At 44.0% G+C, this 23,447-nt stretch overlaps 1 protein-coding gene across 1 annotated transcript in view; it reads right to left on the bottom strand.

Moving 5' to 3' along the window:
- The window catches only part of rnpep (arginyl aminopeptidase (aminopeptidase B)), a 33,058-nt gene extending 30,348 nt beyond the window's left edge, over positions 1-2,710 (bottom strand). Inside the window, exons 1-2 of the mRNA XM_059950437.1 lie at positions 2,292-2,710; positions 584-724 (exon numbers count right to left, since the gene is read on the bottom strand). Of these exons, the coding sequence (XP_059806420.1) occupies positions 584-724; positions 2,292-2,675 (525 nt within the window). The 5' untranslated portion in view covers positions 2,676-2,710. The remainder of the gene's footprint in view (positions 1-583; positions 725-2,291) is intronic.
- Positions 2,711-23,447: the final 20,737 nt, after the last annotated feature.

Raw genomic sequence — 23,447 nt, 5'->3', positions numbered from 1 at the left:
AAGACAAACTGCTTTTGCTTCTTTGAAAATTTGACCAGGTGAGTACTTAAGTAATTCATGAAATGAAACACAAAATACAGGGGAAATAAAGCAGACTAGTCAGTATCTGTGGGGTGGGGGGTGGGGGGAAGAGAGAGAGTGTTACCATTTCAAACTTAGTCTGCAGCAACAAGCCATTTTCAGCATTTTCTGCTTTATTACAAAATTCCAGCACCTGCAGTATTTTATTTTGTTTTAGATTCTAATCCATACACCATTTACCAAACCTTTACTTTTTGAGGCAAACATCAGAAAATAAAATATCTCTTAATCCAATAGATTCATTAACATTGAAATTAGGAATAAAGAAAAATAGACATTGTAAATAATCCATTTAAAAATATTCACCAATTGAAGTTAGAAGAAAAAAAACATTCTATTGTGTGGTAGAATATATTTTTCTTTTGATATAAAGATGCAGTTTCAGGAAAGGAAAAGAAACTTCAATTATTCATTTAGGACACTTAAGTAGCACCTAGTTTTAAGTGCTCATTGTGAATCTAACAGAAAGAATGTGTTAGAACAAAACAAAATCAAAACTTACTTTAATAGAGGCGGAGTAAGTGCTTTTAACAGCTGGGGTATCAAAGCAAGGGAAAAAAGATCTGTTTAAGACAGCTTGACCTTGGGTGAAGAGATAAGGTTTTACTTTTCCTGCTGTCTGTTCAGGATTCAGCCAAACCACCTATTAAAAAGAACAAAACGATGAGCTTTACCGGATACTGGATTAATTGAAGCACAGTATTTGCTCTTAGCGCCTTTGTAAAGAGTAGCCGGAAGTACAGAGGAAAAATAGTTTGCATTGGATTGTCAAGGAATCTGTAGCAATAGACAACAATAATTCATACATTAAAAATGAAGTAACTTTACAAAATGGAAAAGGAATTGCAGAGAGGAGGTTTGGTGGGGAGAGGGGTTAACTGGGAAACAAGGATACAGTGGCATTTTATGCTTGATACCTCCAGCACACTGCAGTGCTGAGTGATACACATAGCTTGATGTAGAAACAAGATGTAATGCTCTGGTGGGTTATAAAAGGTCAAGGGATGAAATACAAACTTCCAGATTCCAGTTTTTAAGGTTATTTTATACCAGTTCAACGACCTTAATACTACAAAGCCAAGTTGTGGTTGCCTCTCCTATCCCATGACGGCAGGAAGCCTATAGGGAGTTTTTAACCGCACAACTTAGAAAATAATACATCAGCATCTCACGCAAAGCACCTGACAAAGAAACTAACACTGACATAATCCTAAAACCACAATTTCCTACAAAAGTTTCTTTCATTTACATTGCGCCTTTTATGATCTCAAGAATATCCAAAATGCTTCACTACTGTAATACTAGAACTTCATGCACGAGGATACCCTTGAACCGAATATGGCCGAATAATTTGATTTTTTTTGGGGAAAAAAAAGTAGCTTGAGGGATTAGTACCAAGTATAGCTCCACCACACTTCAAATACCTCCTAAAGATCTTTCACACCCACCCAAGAGAATTCGACTCCTTGATTTAACCTCATCAGTAAAATGACGTTTTATTAATCGGTTTTTGTTTAAGAAAGGATGTAAATATCTCTAGCAAGGCCAGCATTTATTGTACTTTCCAAATTCTCCTGAACCGTTTTAGAGGACGATTACGCATCGATTACCACCAGTATATTGATTCAGGTCTGGATTCACATATAGACCAGAACCGGGCAAATATGGTATTTGCGAATCAGATGGATTTTAGTTTTGTGGTCGCTATACAAAGATCCTCGTTTTGTTAAAACTTTTAGGAGCACTGACAAAAATGCAACACAGATTCAGTCGAGCAAACAAGGGCAAATTTCCACCTCACCAACCGTACTCCTGGATGACATTCACAGGAACTCAAAGACATAAACTCCAGGGAATCCCAGGTTGACAGTCTGGCTCGAGTGGCCAAAGTCTACTTTAGCCCGTTTATTGCCTTGCCTGAGAATATAAATTTCCCTTAATCCACTGTCCAATTAATGGTTTGTCATTCATTGGGTGCCAACTGCCGAGCTCCCATGAAACCTAGTTGTTGTTTTTCCACTGTCGCTGGAAAATGAAGGGATTCATTGAAAAATATTTCAATGCAACACGTCAAGAATGTAGTAACACCCAATCGTCCGGTAGATTGGACCGCTGGCCAACAGATCGCTGTTCTCTTTCAAGTCTATTAGGACCACACTGGGAATTTCCCAAATGGACACTGACTTGGAAAGAGGACTACCAGTACTCACCCCTGGCCCATCGGTGGCCGTGTAGTCGATAGTGACTTCCAGCGGGTCCCCCGGGCGACAAGGGCCGGGCAGAGTGAGCACCAGGACGGAGCCGTAGCTGGTGAACGGCTGCGTCTCATGCTGCAGGGGGACAGAGGGGGAGCCGGCGCCGCCGCACTTAGCCCGGACAGACCGCACGCTGAGGCTGGCGTGGCTGTCCAGCCGAAGCTGCCCGCCCTCGGGCCGCAAGCAGCTCAGCTCCAGCACGGCGCGGCCCTCCAGCCGCCGCCGACCGAAGTCGACCCGCAGCTCCAAGTGCAGGTGCCGCACACGGAAGCTCTGGAAACTGGAGGCGGTGGCCGGGTCCGTTATGCGCGTCGGCTCCAGATGAAGCTCCGCCGCCATCGCTGCAAACTAGCAGACTGACTCACTGTCGCAAGTTCCTCCTCCCATAGCCCCGCCCCTCCCCCATAGCCCCGCCCCTCTCCCCATAGCCCCGCCCTCCTGTACAGCCCCGCCCCTCCCCCATAGCCCCGCCCTCCTGTACAGCCCCGCCCCTCTCACAGCCCCGCTCTCCTGTACAGCCCCGCCCCTCTCTCACAGCCCCTCCCTCCTGTACATAGCCCTGCCCCTCCCCCATAGCCCCGCCCTCCTGTACATAGCCCCGCCCCTCTCCCCAGCTGGACCCTCTCCAATGCTTACACACCTTTTCTCAGGCTATGTTCACACTATGCCGGATAAATCCGTAATCGAAGCTTCTTCTCTTCATTTTTACCCTCCATCCACACTAAAACGGTGTTTTCGTCCCCCGAAACCAGAGCTTTTCAGAAACGCTCTCCAAGGTGTGTGTTTTTGAAAACGCCAGATTGGCCAGATCAGTGTGGACGGGGTAACCGGAGAAATCTGAAAGCGCTGTCAGACGGCAGCGCTCCAGTATTTGTTTTTTTACTTTTAAGTTCTCCTGCATGAAAGCCAACAGCTGTCCGTCATTTTAAGTTTTTCTAGTCCGTATCTACACAAATGCGCACTTTTATGATGAGATTCGACACCAAACAAGTCGCTTGTTTTCGGTAGGTGTGTCCTGCGCATGCGCAGGAGGAGGAGATTCGCCGAAATCTCTGTTTCAATGTGGATAGAGGTATTTTTTAAAACGCATAGTGTGGATGCCTATCATTTTTACGCGAAACCGGCCTTTTCAAAATTATCCGGTCTAGTGTGGACGTAGCCTAAGTGTTCTGCCCAATGCCTTATCAAGCCTCAGCATTACATCCTTGTTTTTGTATCTAGTCCCCTTAAAACAAATGCTAATATTGCATTTGCCTTCCTCACCACTGACTCAACCTGCAAGTTAACCTTCAGAGAATCCTGCACAAGAACTCCCAAGTCCCTTTGCACCACTAATTTTTGAAATTTCTCACTATTTAGAAAATAGTCCACACTTTTATTCCTTCTACCACAGTGTATGACTGTACACTTCCCTACACTATATTCCATTCTCCACTTCCTTTCCCATTATCCCAGTCTGTCAAAGTCCTTCTGCAGACTGCCTTCTTCCTCACCACTACCTGCCCCTCCACCTATCTTTGTACCATCTGCAAAGTTGGCCAAAAAGCCATCAATTCCTTCATCCAAATCATTGACATAATGTGATAAGAAGTAGTCCCAAACACTAACCTCTGCAGAACACCACTCACAGCCAACCAGAAAAGGCCCAGTTTATTCCAACTTTTTTGCCTCCTGCCAATCAGCCAATCTTCTATCCATGCTAGTATCTTTCCTGTAATACAATGGAGTTAGGCTGCCTTATGTGCAGCACCGTGTCAAAGGCCTTCTGAAAATAATGTGATAGAATTCACGCCGCATTTTGAGAAGAAGAAGCTAAAGTCAAATGTATCAATATTACAGGGGAGTAAAGGGAATTATGGAGGCACGAGAGAGGAGCTGTTTAAAGTTGATTGAAAGGGGATATCAGTACGGATGATGGCAGACCAGCAATGGCTGGAGTTTCTGGTGTTACGAAATCCCGTAACTGGATCACTTACCAGCAAAGATAGAGAGGTCCGTTGAAGTCTGATGGTACTATTTTTAAAAGTCTTTATTTATAAAGAGGCACAAAAATAAGATTAATACAAACATTCAGATAATATACGTCATCGCTACTCAATCTAAAAGCGCGGGTCTAATAATAACCATCAATAAGAAACAACTCGATCGTTTGTCTAGGGGATAATATATTGTCCGATGGAAATATAAAAGTCACTCAGAACCTGCAAGCCTCAGCCTTTGGGTACTGCTGGGTTTTCACTGGTTGGGGAGAGACAGAGATTTGTGAGAAAAGAAACTTGCCCGGGTCTTTTATGAAGCAAATCCGTAGAATCAGGGGAGCGGGCTTCCCCGTTGTTAGCTAAAAGCTGGTTTCTGTCGTTCCAGCCACCAATTCCAGCCGTGGAATCGAACGCACGTGGCTACCTTCAAATGACTTCCCGCTAGTACGGGATCGTTAGCGTTTCTTCTGGTGCGTCTAAAGGGGTTGTTTCCCCAGACCCTCTTTTATACTTCCTCAGGGGGTCTCAGATGTCAATCAGGTTGAGATGATGCAATCTCTCTCTCAACCAGCCCACTTTGCCCGAGGGCTTGCACGTAGCATAGTCCCCAATCCACAACCGTGGTCTCCAGGAGACAATGGTCAATGTCGCGTTATTTTGCATCGCTGGGGGGAACGAGGCATTCGGCACGTCTCTCTCTCCCATTTCCTGGGTCTACTGACCCCCCCTCAACTAGTGCTTTTGCGATTCTCACAAAGGAGGCGGCTGCGGGCAAAACACAGGAAGCAACCCACATGCATGTAAACCAGGTGACATCTTCGGACAGGTGGGAACAGATTGGGGCAAATCTAAATGCCTTCTCTCCCCACTCACCGTCCCCAATCTCCAACCGCTACCTTCTCTCTGAGCTGCAATAACTGTAGCCAAGCAAGGCTGTGAGTGCTGAGCAGAGTTACTCACTCACTCAGTGAACCAGTGAGGCCAGGTGACAATCACTCACTCTGGCTCACTCTCCCTTCACGGCAGTTTCTGTGATCCTCTCCATCACTGTTGTTTATTTCTTACAAACAGTTCAGGTTAGGATCAGTTCTCAGAAATCAAACCCTTTCGCAACCTTAGACTTGGTTGTGGTATGGGGTAGCTGATGGGAGTGTAGGGACAATAAAATGTATTTGGGTAGGATTAGTATCAAAGTGAATACTTGATGGCTGACATGGTAGGCTGAAAGGCTTGTCTCAATGCTGTACTTCTCTCAGACTCTCCGACTGGGCTGGCCCAAAGGGATTGAAGGAGATCACAGTGAAGGGAATGTGTGAAAGTGCAGAGAGTGGAGGCATATGTGGACAAAGAGTGAAGGGGACTGTGGAAGTTCAAGAAATGGAGGGAGAATATGGGCTTGAGTGACTGTGAAGAGGAAGCTCAAAGTTCAAAGTAAAATTTATTATCAGAGTACATCCATGTCATCACATACAATCCTCAGATTCTTTGTCCTGTGGGCATACTTAGCAAATCTATAGAACAGTAACTGTAAACCGGATCAATGGACAACAAACTGTGCAAATGCAAATATAAATAAATAGCAATAAATAACCAGTAGGAAATAACAAGATGAAGAGTCCTTAAAGTGAGGCCATTGGTTAAGGGGACACCAGAAACAGAATGAGTATAGCTATCCCCTTTTGTTCAAGAGCCTGATGGCTGAGGGTTGTAACTGTTTTTGAACCTGGTGCTGTGAGTCCTGAGGCCCTTGTATCTATTACCTGATGGCAGCAGCGAGAAAAGAGTGTGGCCTGGGTGGTGAGGATCTTTGATGTTGGATGCTGCTTTTCTACGGCAACTTTTCATGTCGATGTGCTCAGTGGTTGAGAGGGTTTTACTGATGATATACTGGGCCAGATCAATTTACCTTCTGAAGGATTTTCCACTCAAAGGCATTGGTATTTCCCTACCAGGTCTAATGCAGCCAGTCAGTACACTTTCTACCATACATCTATATAAGTTTGCCAAGGTTTTCGATGACATGCAGACTCCTAAGGAAGTAGAGCTTGTACTTTCTTTGCAATTTGATTTATATGATGGGTCCAGGACAGATCCTCTGAGATAGTGACACTCAGAAATTTGATGTCACCCCTCTGATCACCCAATGAGTACTGGCTCATACACCTCTGGTTTACTCTCCTGAAGTCTACAATCAATTCCTCAGGTTTTCTGACACTGAGTGGGAGGTTGTTGTTATGACACCACTCAGCTAAATTTTCAATCTCCCTCCTATATGCTGATTCATCACCTCCTTTGATATGGCCCACAACAGCAAACTTGTTTATGGCATTGGAGCTGTATTTAGCCACACAGTCATAGGTATGAAGCGAGTAGAGCAGGGGACGAGGCACCTGTGCTGATGGAGATTATGGAGGAGGTGCTTTTGCCAATCTGAAGTGACTGGGGTCTGCAAGTGAGGAAATCCAAGATGCAATTGCACAAGTGGGTATTGAGGCCTAGGCCTTTGAATTTATTGATTAGTTTTGAGGAGATGATGGTGTTAAATGCCAAGCTGCAATTGATAAGGAGCAGCCTGATGTATGCACCTTTGCTGTCTAGATGTTCCAGGGTTGTGTGAAGAGCCAATGAGATGATATCTGCTGTAGACGTGTTACAATAGTAGGTGAATTGGAGTGGATCCAAGTCACAACTCAGACAGGAGCTGATATGCTTTAACACCAACCTCTCAAAACATTTCATCACTGTGGATGTAAGTGCCACTGGGCAATAGTATTGAGACAGGTTACCACACTCTTTTTTGGCACTGGTACAACTGAAGCCTGCTTGAAGTAGGTGGGTACCACACACTGCCAGAATGAGAGGTTGAAGATTCCGTGAACACACCAGCCAGTTGGTCAGTATAGGTCTTTGGTACTTGGCCAGTTACTCCGTCTGACCGGATGCTTTCCTTGAATTCACTCTCTTGAGCATCATCTTCAGATACTGAGACCAAAGGATCACCAGGGGACATGGGGGTGTGAGATGGCACCTCCCTGTTCTGGTTGCCAAAGAGAGCATAGAAGGCATTGAGCTCACCTGGAAGCAAAGCTCTACTATCCCCCATGTTGTTATACTAACTTTGTAGGAGGTTATGGCATTCAAACCCTGCTGCAGCTGTCGAGCATCCTTCGTTGATTCCAGTCTGGCCTGGAATCTCCACTTCGACCTTGAGGTGGCTTTCCGGAGATCATACCTGCACCTCTTGTAGCATTCTTCATCTCCAGTCTCGGATGCCTCTGATCAAGCCCTCAGCAAATGTTGGATTTTATGGTTCATCCAGGGCTTCTGATTGTGGTAAATGCTGAAAGATTCTGTGGGGCACAATCATCCACAGCCATTTTAATAAAGTCTATAACAACCCTGGTGTAGTCATTCAGATCCTCAGATGAGTTCTTGAACACGGCCCAGTCCATTGGCTCAAGCAATCCTCAAGCATTCCTCAGCATCCCACGGCCATCTATTAGTTGTCTTGATCTCTGGAGCCTTGCTTTTTAGGCTCTGTCTATAGGCAGGTAGTAGAGTACACCCAAATGATCCGACTTGCCAAAATGAGTTCTCGGGAAGGAATGATAGGTACGCCTTATCGTAATATAGCAGTAGTCTAGTGTGCTGGGACCTCTGGTGCAACAGGAGATGGTTGTTGACTTCAGGAGAGCACGGAGCAACCACTCTCTACTGAACATTGATGTATCCTCTGTTGAGATCGTTAAGAGCACCAAATCTCTTGGTGTTCACCTGGCAGAGAATCTCACCTGGTCCCTCAACACCAGCTTCATAGCCAGGAAAGCCCAGCAGCGTCTCTAATTTCTGCAAAGGCTGAGAAAAGTCCATTTCCCAATTCCCATCCTCACCACATTCTACAGAGGATGTATCGAGAGCATCCTGAGCAGCTGCATCACTGCCTGGTTTGGGAATTGCACCATCTCGGATCGCAAGACCCTGCAGCAGATAGTGAGGTCAGCTGAGAAGATCATCGGGGTCTCTCTTACCACTATTACAGACATTTACACCATACGCTGCATCTGCAAAGCTAACAGTATTGTGAAGGACCCCACGCACCCCTCACACAAACTCTTCTCCCTCCTGCCATCTGGGAAAAGGTACCGAAGCATTCGGGCTCTCACGACCAGACTGTGCAACAGTTTCTTCCCCCAAGCCATTAGACTCCTCAATACTCAGAGACTAGACTGGCATCTACATCATTTATTATTATATTGTAATTTGTCCTGTACTGTGCTTATTGTCTTGTTTATACAATTATTGTACTGCCCTGCACTGTTTTGTGCACTTTATGTAGTCCTGTGCAGGTCTGTAGTCTAGTGCAGTTTTTATGTTTTACGTAGTCTAGTGTAGCCTTGTGCTGTCTCACATAGTCTAGTGTAGCCTTGTGCTGTCTCACATAGTCTAGTGTAATTTTGTGTTTCATGTAGCACCAGGGTCCTGGAGGAATGTTGTTTCGTTTCGATTTTACTGTGTACTGTACCAGCAGTTTATGGTCTAAATGACAACAAACTTGACCTGACTTGACTTACATACTGGTAATAACTGAGCAGAGTTTTCTCCAAACAGGCCTGGTTAGAGTCACCGACTGTAACTTGAAATGCGTCAGGATGGGCTGTTTCTTGCCTGTGGATAATGACATAGAGCAGTTTCTCGAGAACTTGCTTATAGTTGTAAGCTTGCGGTATATACACTGTGGTCAGGAGCACTGATGAGAACTCCTGAGGGAAATAAAATGGTCTACATTTAATCGTTAGGTAGTTGTATGTCAAAACCATATGAAGAGAAGGAGTTAGGACTAAAGGGATCCTTTCAGTTCCCCCTTCTGTCCCTGTCTCTGCCTCTTCACTCCCAGTCTGAGGTTTATAGAGGTGGTTTTGGAGATAGAGAGTGGTATTATGGGTTAGGTTAGGATTTAGGGACAGGGATGAGGAGGAGTTAGAGGTTTCAGGTAGTAAATGAAGAGTGTGGGCAGGCATTTGAATCCAGGTTGAAGCACACTGTAGTCAAAGGTCAACAATCCCAGAAGTCATGTGACAAGCAATGAAGAGACCAGCAATCTTCAGGATGGAGCCCAATCCTGGGATGGAAGCCCATATGGGGGGGGGGGGTGGGGTCAGTCCTGGATATGAGTGGTAAGATCATGACCCCCACCCAGGGTCAGTGCTCCATGTGAATCCAGAAGTTCAAACCCAGTGAGGTCTGGAGGGCAATGCCTTCGGTTGAACCAGAGTACAGCAAGACTGGAGGTGAAAGTATGAAGGTCAAAGACCAAAGGTAGAGGCCCGAAGGAGTCACAAGGGTCTGAAGAAACCACGAGGGCCAACTAGGCTTTGAAGTTCGTGCGATTCAGAAAGTTGAGGCCAAACCTGCGATCAGCAGCCTGATGTGAAATCCAAAGTTGAAACCCAATGCCTGCAAGCCTGAGAATCTGGGGACGAGGACTGGAGGCCCAGAGAGGACAAGTCTGAGTGTATGAGTGGGTGGTGAGGAGCTGGGAAGGGGCTTGTTTTGCTGTTGTTGTCTTGTTTTGTTGTTATTGTGCTGTTGTTCTGTGGAAGACTGTGGCACGCTATTGTGGTGATGGAGTGTGTAGTGACAATTGAGGGCTGCCCCCAACACATCCATTCACTCTATGTTCTGACAAATAAATCGGAATCTGAATAGGAAACCGAGAGAAGAGGCAGGAACTATGGTCAAGGGGTTGGGGAGTGAAGGGTCTTTGTGATGGAGAGGGGCTAGAAGGAGAAGAGACAGGGTTCTTGGGTGCTGGATGGGGCTATAGGAATGGGTAGGGCCACAGGGAGAAGGGGCAGAGGCCAATAAAAGAATCGAGGCATAAGTGGAGAGGCTATTGTGTGAGCGGACAGTGTTAGACTGGTCAGGCTTTTGCTCAACAGGCTTGGGCAAGCACAGGCGGAGGCTCTAAGTAAACTAGTAAGTTTTTTTTCTGATAGTACATAGCTAGTGCACTGAGAAGGGTCCAGAGTTAGTGGTATCTTCCTGATGTGAGATGTGGGAACTTTGGGAGGTCTCCAGACTCCCTGAAAACTACATATGCATAAAGTGCACCAGGCCACAGCTCCTTACAGACCATGTTAAAGAACTGGAGCTGCAGCTGGATGACTTCTGGCATGTAAGGGAAAATGCGGAGGTGATAGGTAGGAGCTACAGGGAGGTAGTCACCCCTGAGCTGCAGGAGACAGGTAGCTGGGTGGGACTCTCAGGAGAGGGAAAGAGAATAGGCAGAGAGCGCGGAGTAAACCTGTGGTCATTCTCCTCAATAATAAGTCTACCGTTTTGGATACTGTTGGGGTTGGGGAATGGGCGGTGTGGGGGAATGACCTATCAGGAAGAAGCAGCAGTGACCTGATCTGTCTCTGTGGTTCAGAAGTGAAGAGGGAGAGGGAGAAGTGGAGTGCATTAGTAATAGAGGAGGGGTGCATTAGTGATAGGAGATTCCATAATTAGAGGACAAAACTGCAGATTCTGTGAATTTGAAAGAGACAGTTGGTTGGCATGGTGCCTCCCAGGTGCCAGGGTCAGGAATGTCTTGAATCGGGTGCTCAGCATTCTAAAGGGGAAGTGTAAACAGCCGAAGATGTGGTAGTTAATGCTACAAGCAACATAGGTAGGTAAAGGGAGGAGGTTCTTAAGAGAGAATATAGGGAATTAGGAAGAAAGCTGAAAAGCATGTCCTCCAGCGTAGTAATCCCTGGAATGCTGCCTATGTCACGTGCCAGTGAAGGTAAAAATAGGATGATTTGGCAAACGAATGCATCTACAAGTACAGACCCCATTTACTGAAAAGTTAGGATATTTTCCAAAATGCAATAAAAACAAAAATCTGTAATATGTTAATTCACATGAGCTTTTATTTAACTGACAAGAGTACAAAGAAAAGATTTTCAATAGTTTTACTGACCAACTTAATTGTATTTTGTAAATATACACAAATTTATAATTTGATGGCTGCAACACACTCAACAAAAGTTGGGACAGAGTTAAAATAAGATTGAAAAGTGCACAGAATATTCAAGTAACACCGGTTTGGAAGACTCCACGTTAAGCAGGCTAATTGGTAGCAGGTGAGGTATCATGACTGGGTATAAAAGTAGCGTCCATCAAAGGCTCAGTCTTTGCAAGCAAGGATGGGTCGTGGCTCACCCCTTTGTGCCAAAATTCATGAGAGAATTGTTAGTCAGTTCAAAAGGAACATTTCCCAATGCAAGATTGCAGAGAATTTAGGTCTTTCAACATCTAAGGTACATCATATTGTGAAAAGATTCAGAGAATTCAGAGACATCTCAGTGAGTAAAGGGCAAGGTCGGAAAACACTGTTGAATGTGCGTGATCTTCGAGCCCTCAGGCGGCACTGCCTAAGAAACCATCATGCTACTGTGGCAATTATAGCCACCTGGGCTCGGGAGTACTTCGGAAAACCATTGTCACTTAACACAGTCCGTCGCTGCATCCAGAAATGCAACTTGAAACTGTATTACGCAAGGAGGAAGCCATGCAGAAACGCCTGTGAGTTCTCTGGGCCCGAGCTCATCTCAGATGGACCGAAAGACTGTGGAACCGTGTGCTGTGGTCAGATGAGTCCACATTTCAGCTAGTTTTTGGAAAAAAACGGGTGTCGAGTTCTCTGTGCCAAAGATGAAAACGACCATCCTGATTGTTATCAGCGAAAGGTGCAAAAGCCAGCATCTGTGATGGTATGGGGGTGCATCAGTGCCCACGGCATGGGTGAGTTGCATGTATGTGAAGGTACCATTGACTCTGAGGCGTATATTAGGATCTTAGAGAGACATATGTTGCCATCAAGGCAACGACTCTTCCCAGCAAGTCCATGCTTATTTCAGCAGGACAATGCCAGACCACATTCTGCACAGGCTACAACAGCGTGGCTTTGTAGACACAGAGTGCATGTGCTTGACTGGCCTGCTGCCAGTCCAGATCTATCTCCTATTGAAAATGTATGGTGCATCATGAAGAGGAGGAATCAGACAACGGAGACCATGGACTGTTGAGCAGCTGAAGTCTTATATCAAGCAAGAATGGGCAAAATTTCCAATTGCAAATCTACTACAATTAGTATCCTCAGTTCCAAAACGATTAAAAAGTGTTATTAAAAGGAAAGGTGATGTAACACAATGGTAAACATGCCTCTGTCCCAACTTTTGTTGAGTGTGTTGCGGCCATCAAATTCTAAATTTGTGTATATTTACAAAATTCAATTAAGTTGGTCAGTAAAACTATTGAAAATGTTTTCTTTGTACTTTCATCAGTTAAATAAAAGCTTATGTGAATTAACATATCACAGATTTTTGTTTTTATTGCATGGTGGAAAATATCCCACCTTTTCTAGAAATGGGGTTTGTATGTATAGACTTTACAAAGTCAGTCTCTGCATCTTCACTCCCTATCCTTTTACCATCTGCCTACTCATTCCAGCTTCTTCAGTCTGAGTCCTAGCTGATTTCTTTTTTTACCTTCCTACAACTATACTCCATTCTTACATTTCCATATTTCCATTCTTGCTACATTCCTTGTCACTCCACTCCCTACACTCTGCCTTATATTCTCTCACAGTGCAGATTTAGTGGTGCCGGGGAAAAGAAGCTTAATTTTCCTGGCTCTAAGCAAACAGTTAAACTAGCTGAAGTTTCACAATAATCCCTGACAGCCTAAGATAGCTGATAGCCTTTCATATCTTCTGTAATTTAAGCTGAATGTGCTTCCCTACAAGTCACAGAGTGAAAAAAATACAATAAAGGAATGATAAAAACAAATTTCTTGATATGGTCTATTATAATGGATTATCCAGCTTAGTTTAGGTTGTCCAGGGGTTAATAGAAAAGAAACATATGCTCCAATGAAAGTAAAAGGCTCATGGTTAGCAACCTCAGAGGCAATATTTATGTTATGCCCTCTTCCACACCATAGGAAATGGTTGGTAGGGAGTCTGCTTTTAGAAGATTTGTGATCATCCTTCATACAAGAGGAACCTATTCCAGATGAAAGGCCTGTGCTTCCAAAGGGATAGAACTAACTAGACTGGGTGTATTAATTTATTTCTGTACGGGACAACTTAAATGAATTTAGAAGGAGGTGAGCACCAGAATGAAACCTTTGAGAGGAGAAGCTAGATGCTAGCCAGCTAGCTAATGAGGCCAATACACAATTTTAGACTCTTCCACAGAAGGGGAAGAAGGTGCCTGAAGGATAGATAGCTTGTGAAGTGGTCTATTTCATCTGCTGGGATTTACTGCTGCATAAATCTGAGGTTCTCACTACCTTCCTGAATGCCCCTTCTCTACTTTGAGCAGCCAAGGTCCAGGGATTCCACGAGGGTGTTGAACTTAATTCCCTCAATCTGCCTCGTAATCTCTTTCCTTAAATAGAATGTCTATTTGGGGAATCTAGAGTCCTGCATGTGAACATTAGCCTACTAACTGAGCCTTTAACACTGAAGATTTTGGTAAGGGTGAGAACACTAGGATTGGTTAATTTATGCCATCAGTGAATATGGAGGATTTTGAAGAGAGAATATTAATTGGTGTTGTGACTGTGATTGAAGTCTTCAGAGAGACACTGGAGCTTGGATATGAAAGTCTATTTATCATGACACATTCTTGGTACATGGTAGAGTCCGATAAACTCAAAGTACACCACACTTAAGATCAAAGGTAACAGTAGGTGATTCAAAATGATTGCAATGGCATTGCTTACTTCAATACTTTGGGTTGACAACGCTTCCTTTGAACTGCATATCTACTGTGGGAGAAACCTCTAAATATTCAGATTCTAATTTCAAGCTTTCTTGAACTTGTTTACGATGGTGCAGTCAAACCCTGGATTGATGCAGGTCAATTAACACAACCCCATTGTCTTAACGTTTGACTGATGCATATGTGAAGTCTCATGGTCACCATTTTACAAACTATAGCTCTTAGTCTCTGCTTCACAGACAATAGTGCTTATTTGGAATCCGAAGGCTTCCTCGATCACTCTAGTCCTGGACGTGAACATCCTTGACGTCCCACAACAGCCTATCCTGTCCTAAACAATAAGAACTTGAAAATGCCACATCCCAAATAAATTTTTTTCCAATGAAGTCCAAAATCCTGGCAGTGAGTGCTTCAGTTACAACTTCACAACCTCAATCTCTGCACCGGGGAAGAGGGGGATACACCAGGTACCTCGTAATCATGTCATTAAGAAAGGGGACTGTGGTAATTCCTTCCGACTGCTATGTGGGAATTCATGACTAGGGTTCTCTGCTGGATGAAGATCTGCTCCCTGAATAGCAGTGTGGACTTTGTCCTTCTTGAGATACTGTGGACATGATCTGCACGGTTTACCACACTTCCAAAGGGATCCTGACAACACCTCTTGTCACCGAATTATGTTACGTAGATACATGTTAAGACATTAGAATTCCATTTTTTCATAAATAACTATTCCCACAGACGTCCTTAATGAAGTGCTTGGGCTGCAAAAGTAACTCTGTTTGACTAAACAGGTGTTTGAAGGAAATCAATTGAGCCTATGCTATGGTAGTGGTGGGGACATTGGACTGTTGTAGGGTTGGGGAGCAGACAGCTTTATGTATCTGAAGCATGGACTGAAGATGAGACTGGTGTTGTCTGTGGTCAGTTCAGACTTTTGGAATATCAGTGAGGGGATTACAGGGATAGAAATGCAAGTCATTGGATTTTAGGGCTGCTGGGCTGGTCAGTACAGTCTGATGGGGATGGGAAGTAATTTAATCCTCTTTGGTCGGAGTTCTGATGAAGGGTCGCTAAAATGAAGTGCTAACTCTGTTTCTCTTCTTACAGATGTGACCTGACCTGCTGAGGATTTCCAAAATTTTCTGTTTTATTATATATTTCCAGCATCTCCAGTTTTCTTTTCACCTTAACATATTTATCTAGCAAGCATCCCAGCCTGGCACTGTGCTGTTAAGAGCTTGTCATGCCAAAAAATTAACATCCCCAATAAATGGGTGTTATTATTTTTCCCTTTTGCACAAAATTTGTAATGCAATGATTCTTTGAGGTAGATTCTTTGGAGGAAATATTTTGGAGGTTTACTCATACTTGACACTAGATGGTGTCATTGGCCATACATGGCAAACAAAGGAACGTTTAATTATATTCTCACCAATGAAAGATGTAAAGAAGGAGGGACTGCATTATTCAATCATACTTTCAACCTTGTACATGTTGAAATACCCTACTGGCAAATTGTATAGTACAGATAAAAGGGCTGATTGGCCTACCATGTCCATGCCAAGCATTAACAACCCGTGTGCAGTACACTAATCACATTTTACAACACTGACCCTGTAATCTTCTTGATGATTCAAGTACTTGACTAAATACTTAAGTGTTGTGAGACTTCCTGCCTTTATCTCCCTCACAGGCAGTGCACTCCAAAGGGCACCACGGTGCTGACACTATTGCAGCTCGGAGTGTTAGAGTTCAATTCCAGCACCCTCTGTAAGGAAGTTTGTACGTTCTTCCCATGTGCATGTGGGTTTCCTCCAAGTGCTCTGATTTCCTCCCATGGTCCAAAGATGTACCACTAGCAGGATAATCGGTCATTGTAAATTGTCTTGTGATTAACCTAATTGGTGGGTTACTGGTGGTACAGCTCCGTGAGCTGGAAAGGCCCGTTCCACACTGTATCTCTAAAACACAATCCAGCTACTCTCTTGGTAAAAATTTTCTTTCTCACATCTTTCACCTATGACCTTAAATTTGTGCTCACTGACTTTATATATCTCCTATCGATAAAGTTTCTTACTATCTCTTCTGTCCATACATGCCCGTATACATCAGTCAGTCCCTCTGCTGAAATGAAAACAGTCCCTGCTTATCCAATCTCTCTTCGTAACTGAAACACGCCTTCCAAGCCCACATCTGAGCAAGTCTGCTCTTCTGTTCAATCACATCCATCTTATGGTGCAGTGACCACAGTATATAGTTGTCTGTCTTCTAAATTTGTACCACAACATCCCTGCTCTTATATTCTGCATCCCAGCCAACGAAAACAAGTATCACCATCTTACCTACACGTGCTATAACTTTGAGGATCCTTGGACTTATGCACCAAGACTTTTCTGTTCCCACATACTCTTTAGTTTTTTATATATCCTGGCCTGTTTTGTTGTATTCTATCTTGGCCTTATAATTTCTCACAAAGTCACAAGTAAATTACAACAGCTTTTATTATGCCTCACGTAACATCTGTTCAATACCACCTCTGTAACCTGGGGCTGATTTGATAGAGGTGTGTAAAATTATGATTGGTATAGATAGAGTGAATGCAAGCAGGCTTTTTCCACTGAGGCCAGGGGAGAAAAAAAACAGATGTCATGGATTAAGGGTGAAGGGGGAAAAGTGTAAAGGGAACATTAGGGGGGGCTTCTTCACGCAGAGAGTGGTGGGAGTGTGGAATGAGCTGCCAGATGGAGTGGTGAATGCGGGCTCACTTTTGACATTTAAGAAAAACTTGGACAGGTATATGGATGAGAGGGGTTTGGAGGGATATGGCTCAGGTGCAGGTCAGTGGGACTAGGCAAAAAAAATGGTCTGGCACAGCCAAGAAGGGCCAAAAGGCCTGTTTCTGTGCTGTAATGTTCTATGGTTCTATGGAATACACTTCATATGAGGGCAAACTGCTATTATGTATAGTTGTTCCAGTGATATTTTACTTTTAAATTTGTAGAGTGATAAAGCTTAATTACTACTTAGATATTTGTGCAATTGTGCAATACATCCTAGTGCAATTGGTTCCTGGACTTCCTCACTTGTAGACCCCAGTCAGTTCAGATTGGCAATAACATCTCCTGTACGATGTCCATCAGCACGGGGCCACCACATGCCTGTGTACTTGGCCCCCTGCTCTACTCACTTTACACTTATAAGTGTGTAGCTAAGTGCCGCTCCAATGTAAGACAACTGTGTTGCCCCAAATAGTGCTATATGAGGTCATTCTTACCCTCGGCCATTAGGCTCTATAATGAATCAACCTATAGCTGGGGAGGTGATCACTCCCTCCTGTTAGACTGTTTTAGGTAACTTATTTTTTATTCTTTTTACTTCTGTTTTAATATTTATATCTGTGCACTTATAATGCTACCGTGAACCTGTCATTTTCTTCAGGATCAATAAAGTATCTATCTATCTATCATAATCAAATTTGCTGATGAGACCACTGTTGTTAGCCAGATCAAAGGTAGAGAGGAACCAGCATATAGGAGGGAGACTGAAAATCAGGCTGAGTGGTGTCATAACAACAACCTCTCACTCAATGTCAGCAAGACCAAGGAGAAGGAAAGCATGAGCCAGTCCAAATCAGAGATGTCGAGGGTTAGCAACTTTAAATTCCTAGATGTTATTATTTCATAGGACTTGTCCTGAGTCTAGCACCTAAGTGCAACTACAAAGAAAGCATGGCAGTGCCTCTGCTTCCTTTGGAGACTGTGGAAATCTGACAAACTTCTATAGATGTGTAGTGGAAAGTATATTGACTGGCAGCATCACAGCCTGGTATGAAAACACCAATGTCCTTGAATGGAAAGTCCTACAAAATGTGGTGAATATGGCCCAGTCCGTCACGGTGAATCCCTTCCAGCTATTGAGAACATCTACACGAAATGCTGCTGCAGGAAAGCAGCATTGATCACCACGACACCCACCACTCAGGACGTGCTCTCTTTCCACTGCTTCCGTCAGGAATAAGGCTGAAGAGCCTCAGGACACGCACCATCAAGTTCAGGAACAGTTACTGCCCCTCATCCATCAGTCTCTCGAGCAAAAGGGGATAACTTCACTCAAATTCACTTGGCCCCTCCCCCATCACTGAAATGTTCCCACAACCTAGGACTCTTCATCTCATGTTCTCGATATTTATTGTTTATTTATTTATATTATTGTTTCTTTTTTTTTTGCATTTGTACAGTTTGTTTCTTTTGTACTTGGGTTGAATGCCCAAGATGGATCATCTTTCACTGATTCTGTTATAGTTACTATTCTATAGATTTGCTGAGTGCGCCCACAAGAAAATGACTCTCAGGGTTGTATATGGTGACATATATGTACTTTGATAATAACATTTATTCTGCATTTGCAAGAGAACCTTTACTGATGAGTCTTGTTCCTTTTTGGCTATTTAGTCTTCCAATATATTGGGTTTTAACTTCTGAAGGTACTTTGAAGCATCATTGCACAGAAAGGATGAAAAAGAAACTCACAGTAAATTTTGTGCATAACGCACGATAGCCACTTTGCGTCCTGGCGGGGGGGGGGGGGGATGAATACTTACTGTGACTGATAGGTTGCCGATCAAACTGGGCAGAATGCAAGCCACTGATGCTGCATTCATTCAGCCACTTTATTTAGTACCTCCTCAACCTAATAGTGACCACTGAGTGTATATTCGTGGTCTTCTGCTGTTGTTGACCATCCACTTCAGTGTTCAATGTGTTGTGCACACCACTATCGTAACTTGTAGCTATTTGAGTTATGCTCAGCTTGAACCAGTCTGTCCATTCTCCTCTGACCTCCCTCATTAACCAAGTGGTTTCGACCGCAGAACGGCCATTCACAGAATGTTTTTCTTTCTGGCATAAATCTCTGTAAACTCTGAAGACTGTTGTGTGAGAAAATCCCAGGAGATCAGCAGTTTCTGAGATACCAAAACCATCTGGCACCAACAATCATTCCACAGTCAAAGTCACTTAGATCACATTCCTTCCTCATTCTGATGTTTGGTCTGAACAATAGCTGAATCTTGACCATGCCTGCACGCTTTTATGCATTGAGTTGCTGCTATATGATGGGCTGATTAAAATAGCCACTGAATGTATCTTTACATTCTTGATGTGTGCCTTGTAGAACATGGAATGACCATAGAGACACGGGAGGCAAGTGCTGTATCTCACTGCAAGATAACCAGCCTCTGGTCTGCCCTTGTAGCTGTGGTATCATGTGGCTGGTGTAACACACAGATCTCGGCAGATCAGGAGCGTCTATGGAGAGGAATAAGCAGTCGATGTTTCGTGCCTAGACCCTTCATCAGGTCCCAATGCAGGACCTTGGCACAAAATGTCGACTGTTTATTCCTCTCTTGCCCTGTTGAGTTCCTCCAGCATTTTGTGTGTTCCCCTGGATTTTGAGCATCTCCAGAATCCTTTGTGTTTATGTGGCTGGTGCAGTTAAGTTTCAGGTCAATTATGTGGGTGAGGGAGGTGAGGGATACAATACAACTGGATATTGACAAGCGACGGTTGGATTCCCTCTTGCTGGCAACGGCCACTGTTTGGCATTTTCATGTTGTAAATCATCCTTGCTGTCTGTCAGCCCATCCTGAATGTTGTCTAGGTTATTCTGCATGCATGCATTGACTGCATCGTTTTCTGAGGAGTAGTGAATTCAAATGAATAATGTGCAATTGTCAGTGAACATCCCCCTTTCTGAAACTGTGATAAAAGCAAGTCACAGGTGAAGAAGTTGAACTTGGTTGGATTCAAGATGCCACTCTGAGGAATTGTTGCAGTGATACTTAGAGACTGAGATTATTGCCGTTCAACATGCACCGCTGTCATCCTACGTCTCAAGCCATATGCCTCCAGTCTGGTGCCCAGTGTCTTTAGTTTTAGCAGGACACCTTGATACCAGAATTGGTAAAAAGCTGCCTTGATGTGAAATGTGGGCACTCTCACCTCATCTCTGGAACCATCCTCTGTTGTATGTTTGGATAAAGCTGACTTGTTCTGACAAAACCCATCTGGGCAAAGGTCAGTGGGTTATCAGCGAATACATGCTGTTTGATAGCCCTGCTGATGACAGCTTTCATCACCTTGCTGATGACTGAGAGTAAGCTGATTAAGCAGTGACTAATCAGCCTGGATTTGTCCTGATTGTAGTGAACAGGAAATACCTGGGCAATGTTCAAATTCTTGGATGGATGCTAACGCTGTAACCGTCTGGAACAGTTTGTCTTTGGCTTAGCTGTTTTTGGACCACAGGCCACCAGTACTGCCACTGGAATGTTGTCTAGTACAGTTTTGGGACATGCATGGTGAAAGCTGCCTTTGCTCTATTCAGCTCACTGAGCCATTTCTGGATGTCAGGTACAATGAATAAAATAGGTTCGAGACTGGTTTCTGGGTGGATACCTAAGAGAAAACTGATAAGATAGTTGGATAACCCAAACAGTCATTCAAGGTGTATCCGTTGGGGTCATCTACTCTTTCTAAAGCTCCTGATGCAGTCTCCTCCACATTGATGAGACCAAGGTAGACCGGGGGACAACTTTATCCAGCACCTTCACAGTGGCTAACCATTTTAATTCCAATCCCCAATCACAATTTGACATATCAGTCCATGGCATCTCTACTGCTTCAATGAGGCCACTCTCAGGTTGGAGGAGCATGGGAGTACTTCATATTCTGACTGGATAGCCTCCAACCTGATGGCATGAACATTCATTTCTCCAACTTTCAGTAATTTTCCCCCTTCCCCTTCCCTTTTCTTTAATAACCACTCTGTCCCCCCTTACCTCTTCTCTTCTCCTCCCTTGCCTATCACATCCCCGGTGCCCCTTCTTCTCCCCTTTCTCCCATGGGTCCACACTCCAGTCCTGTCAGATTCCTTCTTCTCCAGTCCTTTACCTTTCCCACCTACCTAGCTTTACCTATCACTTTCTAGCTTGGACTTTCTCCACTCCTCCACCTTCTTAATCTGGCTTCTTCTCCCTTTCTTTCCAAACCAGATGAAGGGGCTCAGCCCAAAATGTTAGCTGTCTATTTAATGCTGCTGATAATCAAATAAGTCAAAATAAAATAACCGGACTCAGAACACCTGAACTCTTCTGACTTAACCCCACTTTATTTTACTTTTGCTCATGGAGACAGCAAAAAGTTTCAAAGGTTCATTTATTATCATAGCATTTCTCCATATTCAACTCTGAAATTTGTCTTTTCCAGAGAGCCATAAAATGAAGCAAGAACATGAAAGTTTTTCAGAGAGGAACATCAAAACCGCCCCCCCTCCCGGCACAAAAAGAATGGTGTTCCAATCATCAACCTCCAAAACCCCTTCCCCCCCGCACAAAACATATCAGGAATATCAACCCCCAATAACGACCCCTTCCTCACACAAAAAACTAACAGAACATCAGTTCCCAAACACCCTCCCCTTGCACAACAAAACGGAAAAGGAACGGGTGATAAAAAACATAGAATAGAAAAACAAGTCTGAAGAAGTCTGAAAAAGTCCTCAGTGTATAATTGCAATAGTCCAATCCATACATGGAGAGCCACAATAACACCCTACGATAACATCGACATTCATCAAAAGATAGGGACACTATATGAGCGCAGAGGTCTACCCATCTGCCAAAGTGAGAAACAGAGTGATAGGCCACTCACAGATTCTTTCTCCAGCAGCGATCAAAAGGAAGGCAGTTGGTGCTGAACTCTCATTCAGCTTCTACATTTGCCTCTCTGTCTCAATCTTCCTCGATGCTTTTACTCGTCGATTAATGGATGCTTTAACTGGTGAAGTGGGGTCGTACATCAGCTCACGTCCAGTCTCGAAGTTCCTTCTGAGTACAGGCTCACTTCCTGGAATCTTTTTGCATGGCTTCACCGTTTGAAGCCTGGACAGAAAACTACTATTTTTATGCAGAATTGGCTTATAGATATTGACCATATGGTAAATTGTGTGTGTTTGAATTCCTTGCTTGCAAGATCGATCACCATTCACTATAGAGGAGTTAAAAGTCGATAGAAACTACAATTGCAACCAACGATACTTTGAAGTTAGTAAAGCAATTGTCTCTTAGTTGGTGTGTGTGTTTTGCATTGTTTATCTTGTCCCCAGACCACCAGTGTGCAAAGGAAAGCTATGCTCTTCAGAGATTTTCTTGCCCGGGCTCTCTGCACTCTATTTTCAATCTATGTTGAAAATGTTGCCTGGTTTGGGGAGCATGCCTTATGAAAACAGGTTGAGTGAACTCAGCCTTTTCTCCTTGTAGCGAAGGAGGATGGGAGGTGACCTGATAGAGGTGTATAAGATGATGAGAGGCTTTGATCGTGTGGATAGTCAGAGGCTTTTTCCCAGAGCTGAAATGCTTGCCACAAGAGGACATGGGTTTAAGGTGCTGGGGAGTAGGTACAGAGGAGATGTCAGGGGTAAGTTTTTTACTCAGAGAGTGATGAGTGCATGGAATGGGCTGTCGGCATTGGTGGTGGTGGCGGATACAATAGGGTCTTTTAAGAGACTTTTGGATAGGTATATGGAGCTTAGAAAAATAGAGGGCTATATGTAAGCCTGGTAATTTCTAAGGTAGGGACATGTTCAGCACAACTTTGTGGGCTGAAGGGCCTGTATTGTGCTGTAGATTTTCCATGTTTCTATGTTTTTATCCTTGCGTGGACATTATGTTAACCCTTGCCTTGCCCCAGCTTCCACACTTCCTCCTTTTTCGTCCTGTAAAAGACAAAGCAGTCTTACTGATTTGCAATAGCACAAAGTCTGTAACCCTGTGACAGTTTCATTGTTTGATATCAGGGACGTATGTGCAACACTCATGGCCAATAATGGCATAGGGACCACCTCTCTTAGACAACCTCTCAAAGATCCAGAGTTCAGTCTATCAGTCCTTACCATCAAAACCCTTCTGGCCGCTTGTTCCCTGGTCCGGTGGCACAGTTGGATTAATGTGTGAGACATATATCCACGTCGCTCTCCTTGAACCTTTGTATGCAGTCAGCAACATTTAGAGTAATGGACCTCCCCAAACAAGGTTCCAGACAGTTTCTCCTTGGTAGGCTCTCACCAGTACCTAATCTCCCAATCTCCACCCAGCTAATCGGAATCACCCAGCACTCATTTCTAATTCATCACCTGCAGCCTATTTAAACCCAGCTATCATCCGCAGTTCTTGTTCACTCATCGAACCTGCAGGTCTCAACCAGTTGCTCATAGGCCAGTTACCTTGTTGCCTGCTTTGTTTAATATATGTTCTCTCTTGTTTTGTGGCTCTTTGTGCCTTGCTATTTTGCAATCTATTA

This window comes from Hypanus sabinus, chromosome 25 (assembly GCF_030144855.1).
Source record: "Hypanus sabinus isolate sHypSab1 chromosome 25, sHypSab1.hap1, whole genome shotgun sequence".
NCBI lineage: Eukaryota > Metazoa > Chordata > Chondrichthyes > Myliobatiformes > Dasyatidae > Hypanus > Hypanus sabinus.
The sequence above is the reverse complement of the archived record's forward strand: the minus strand, read 5'-3'. Positions and strand labels throughout refer to the sequence as shown.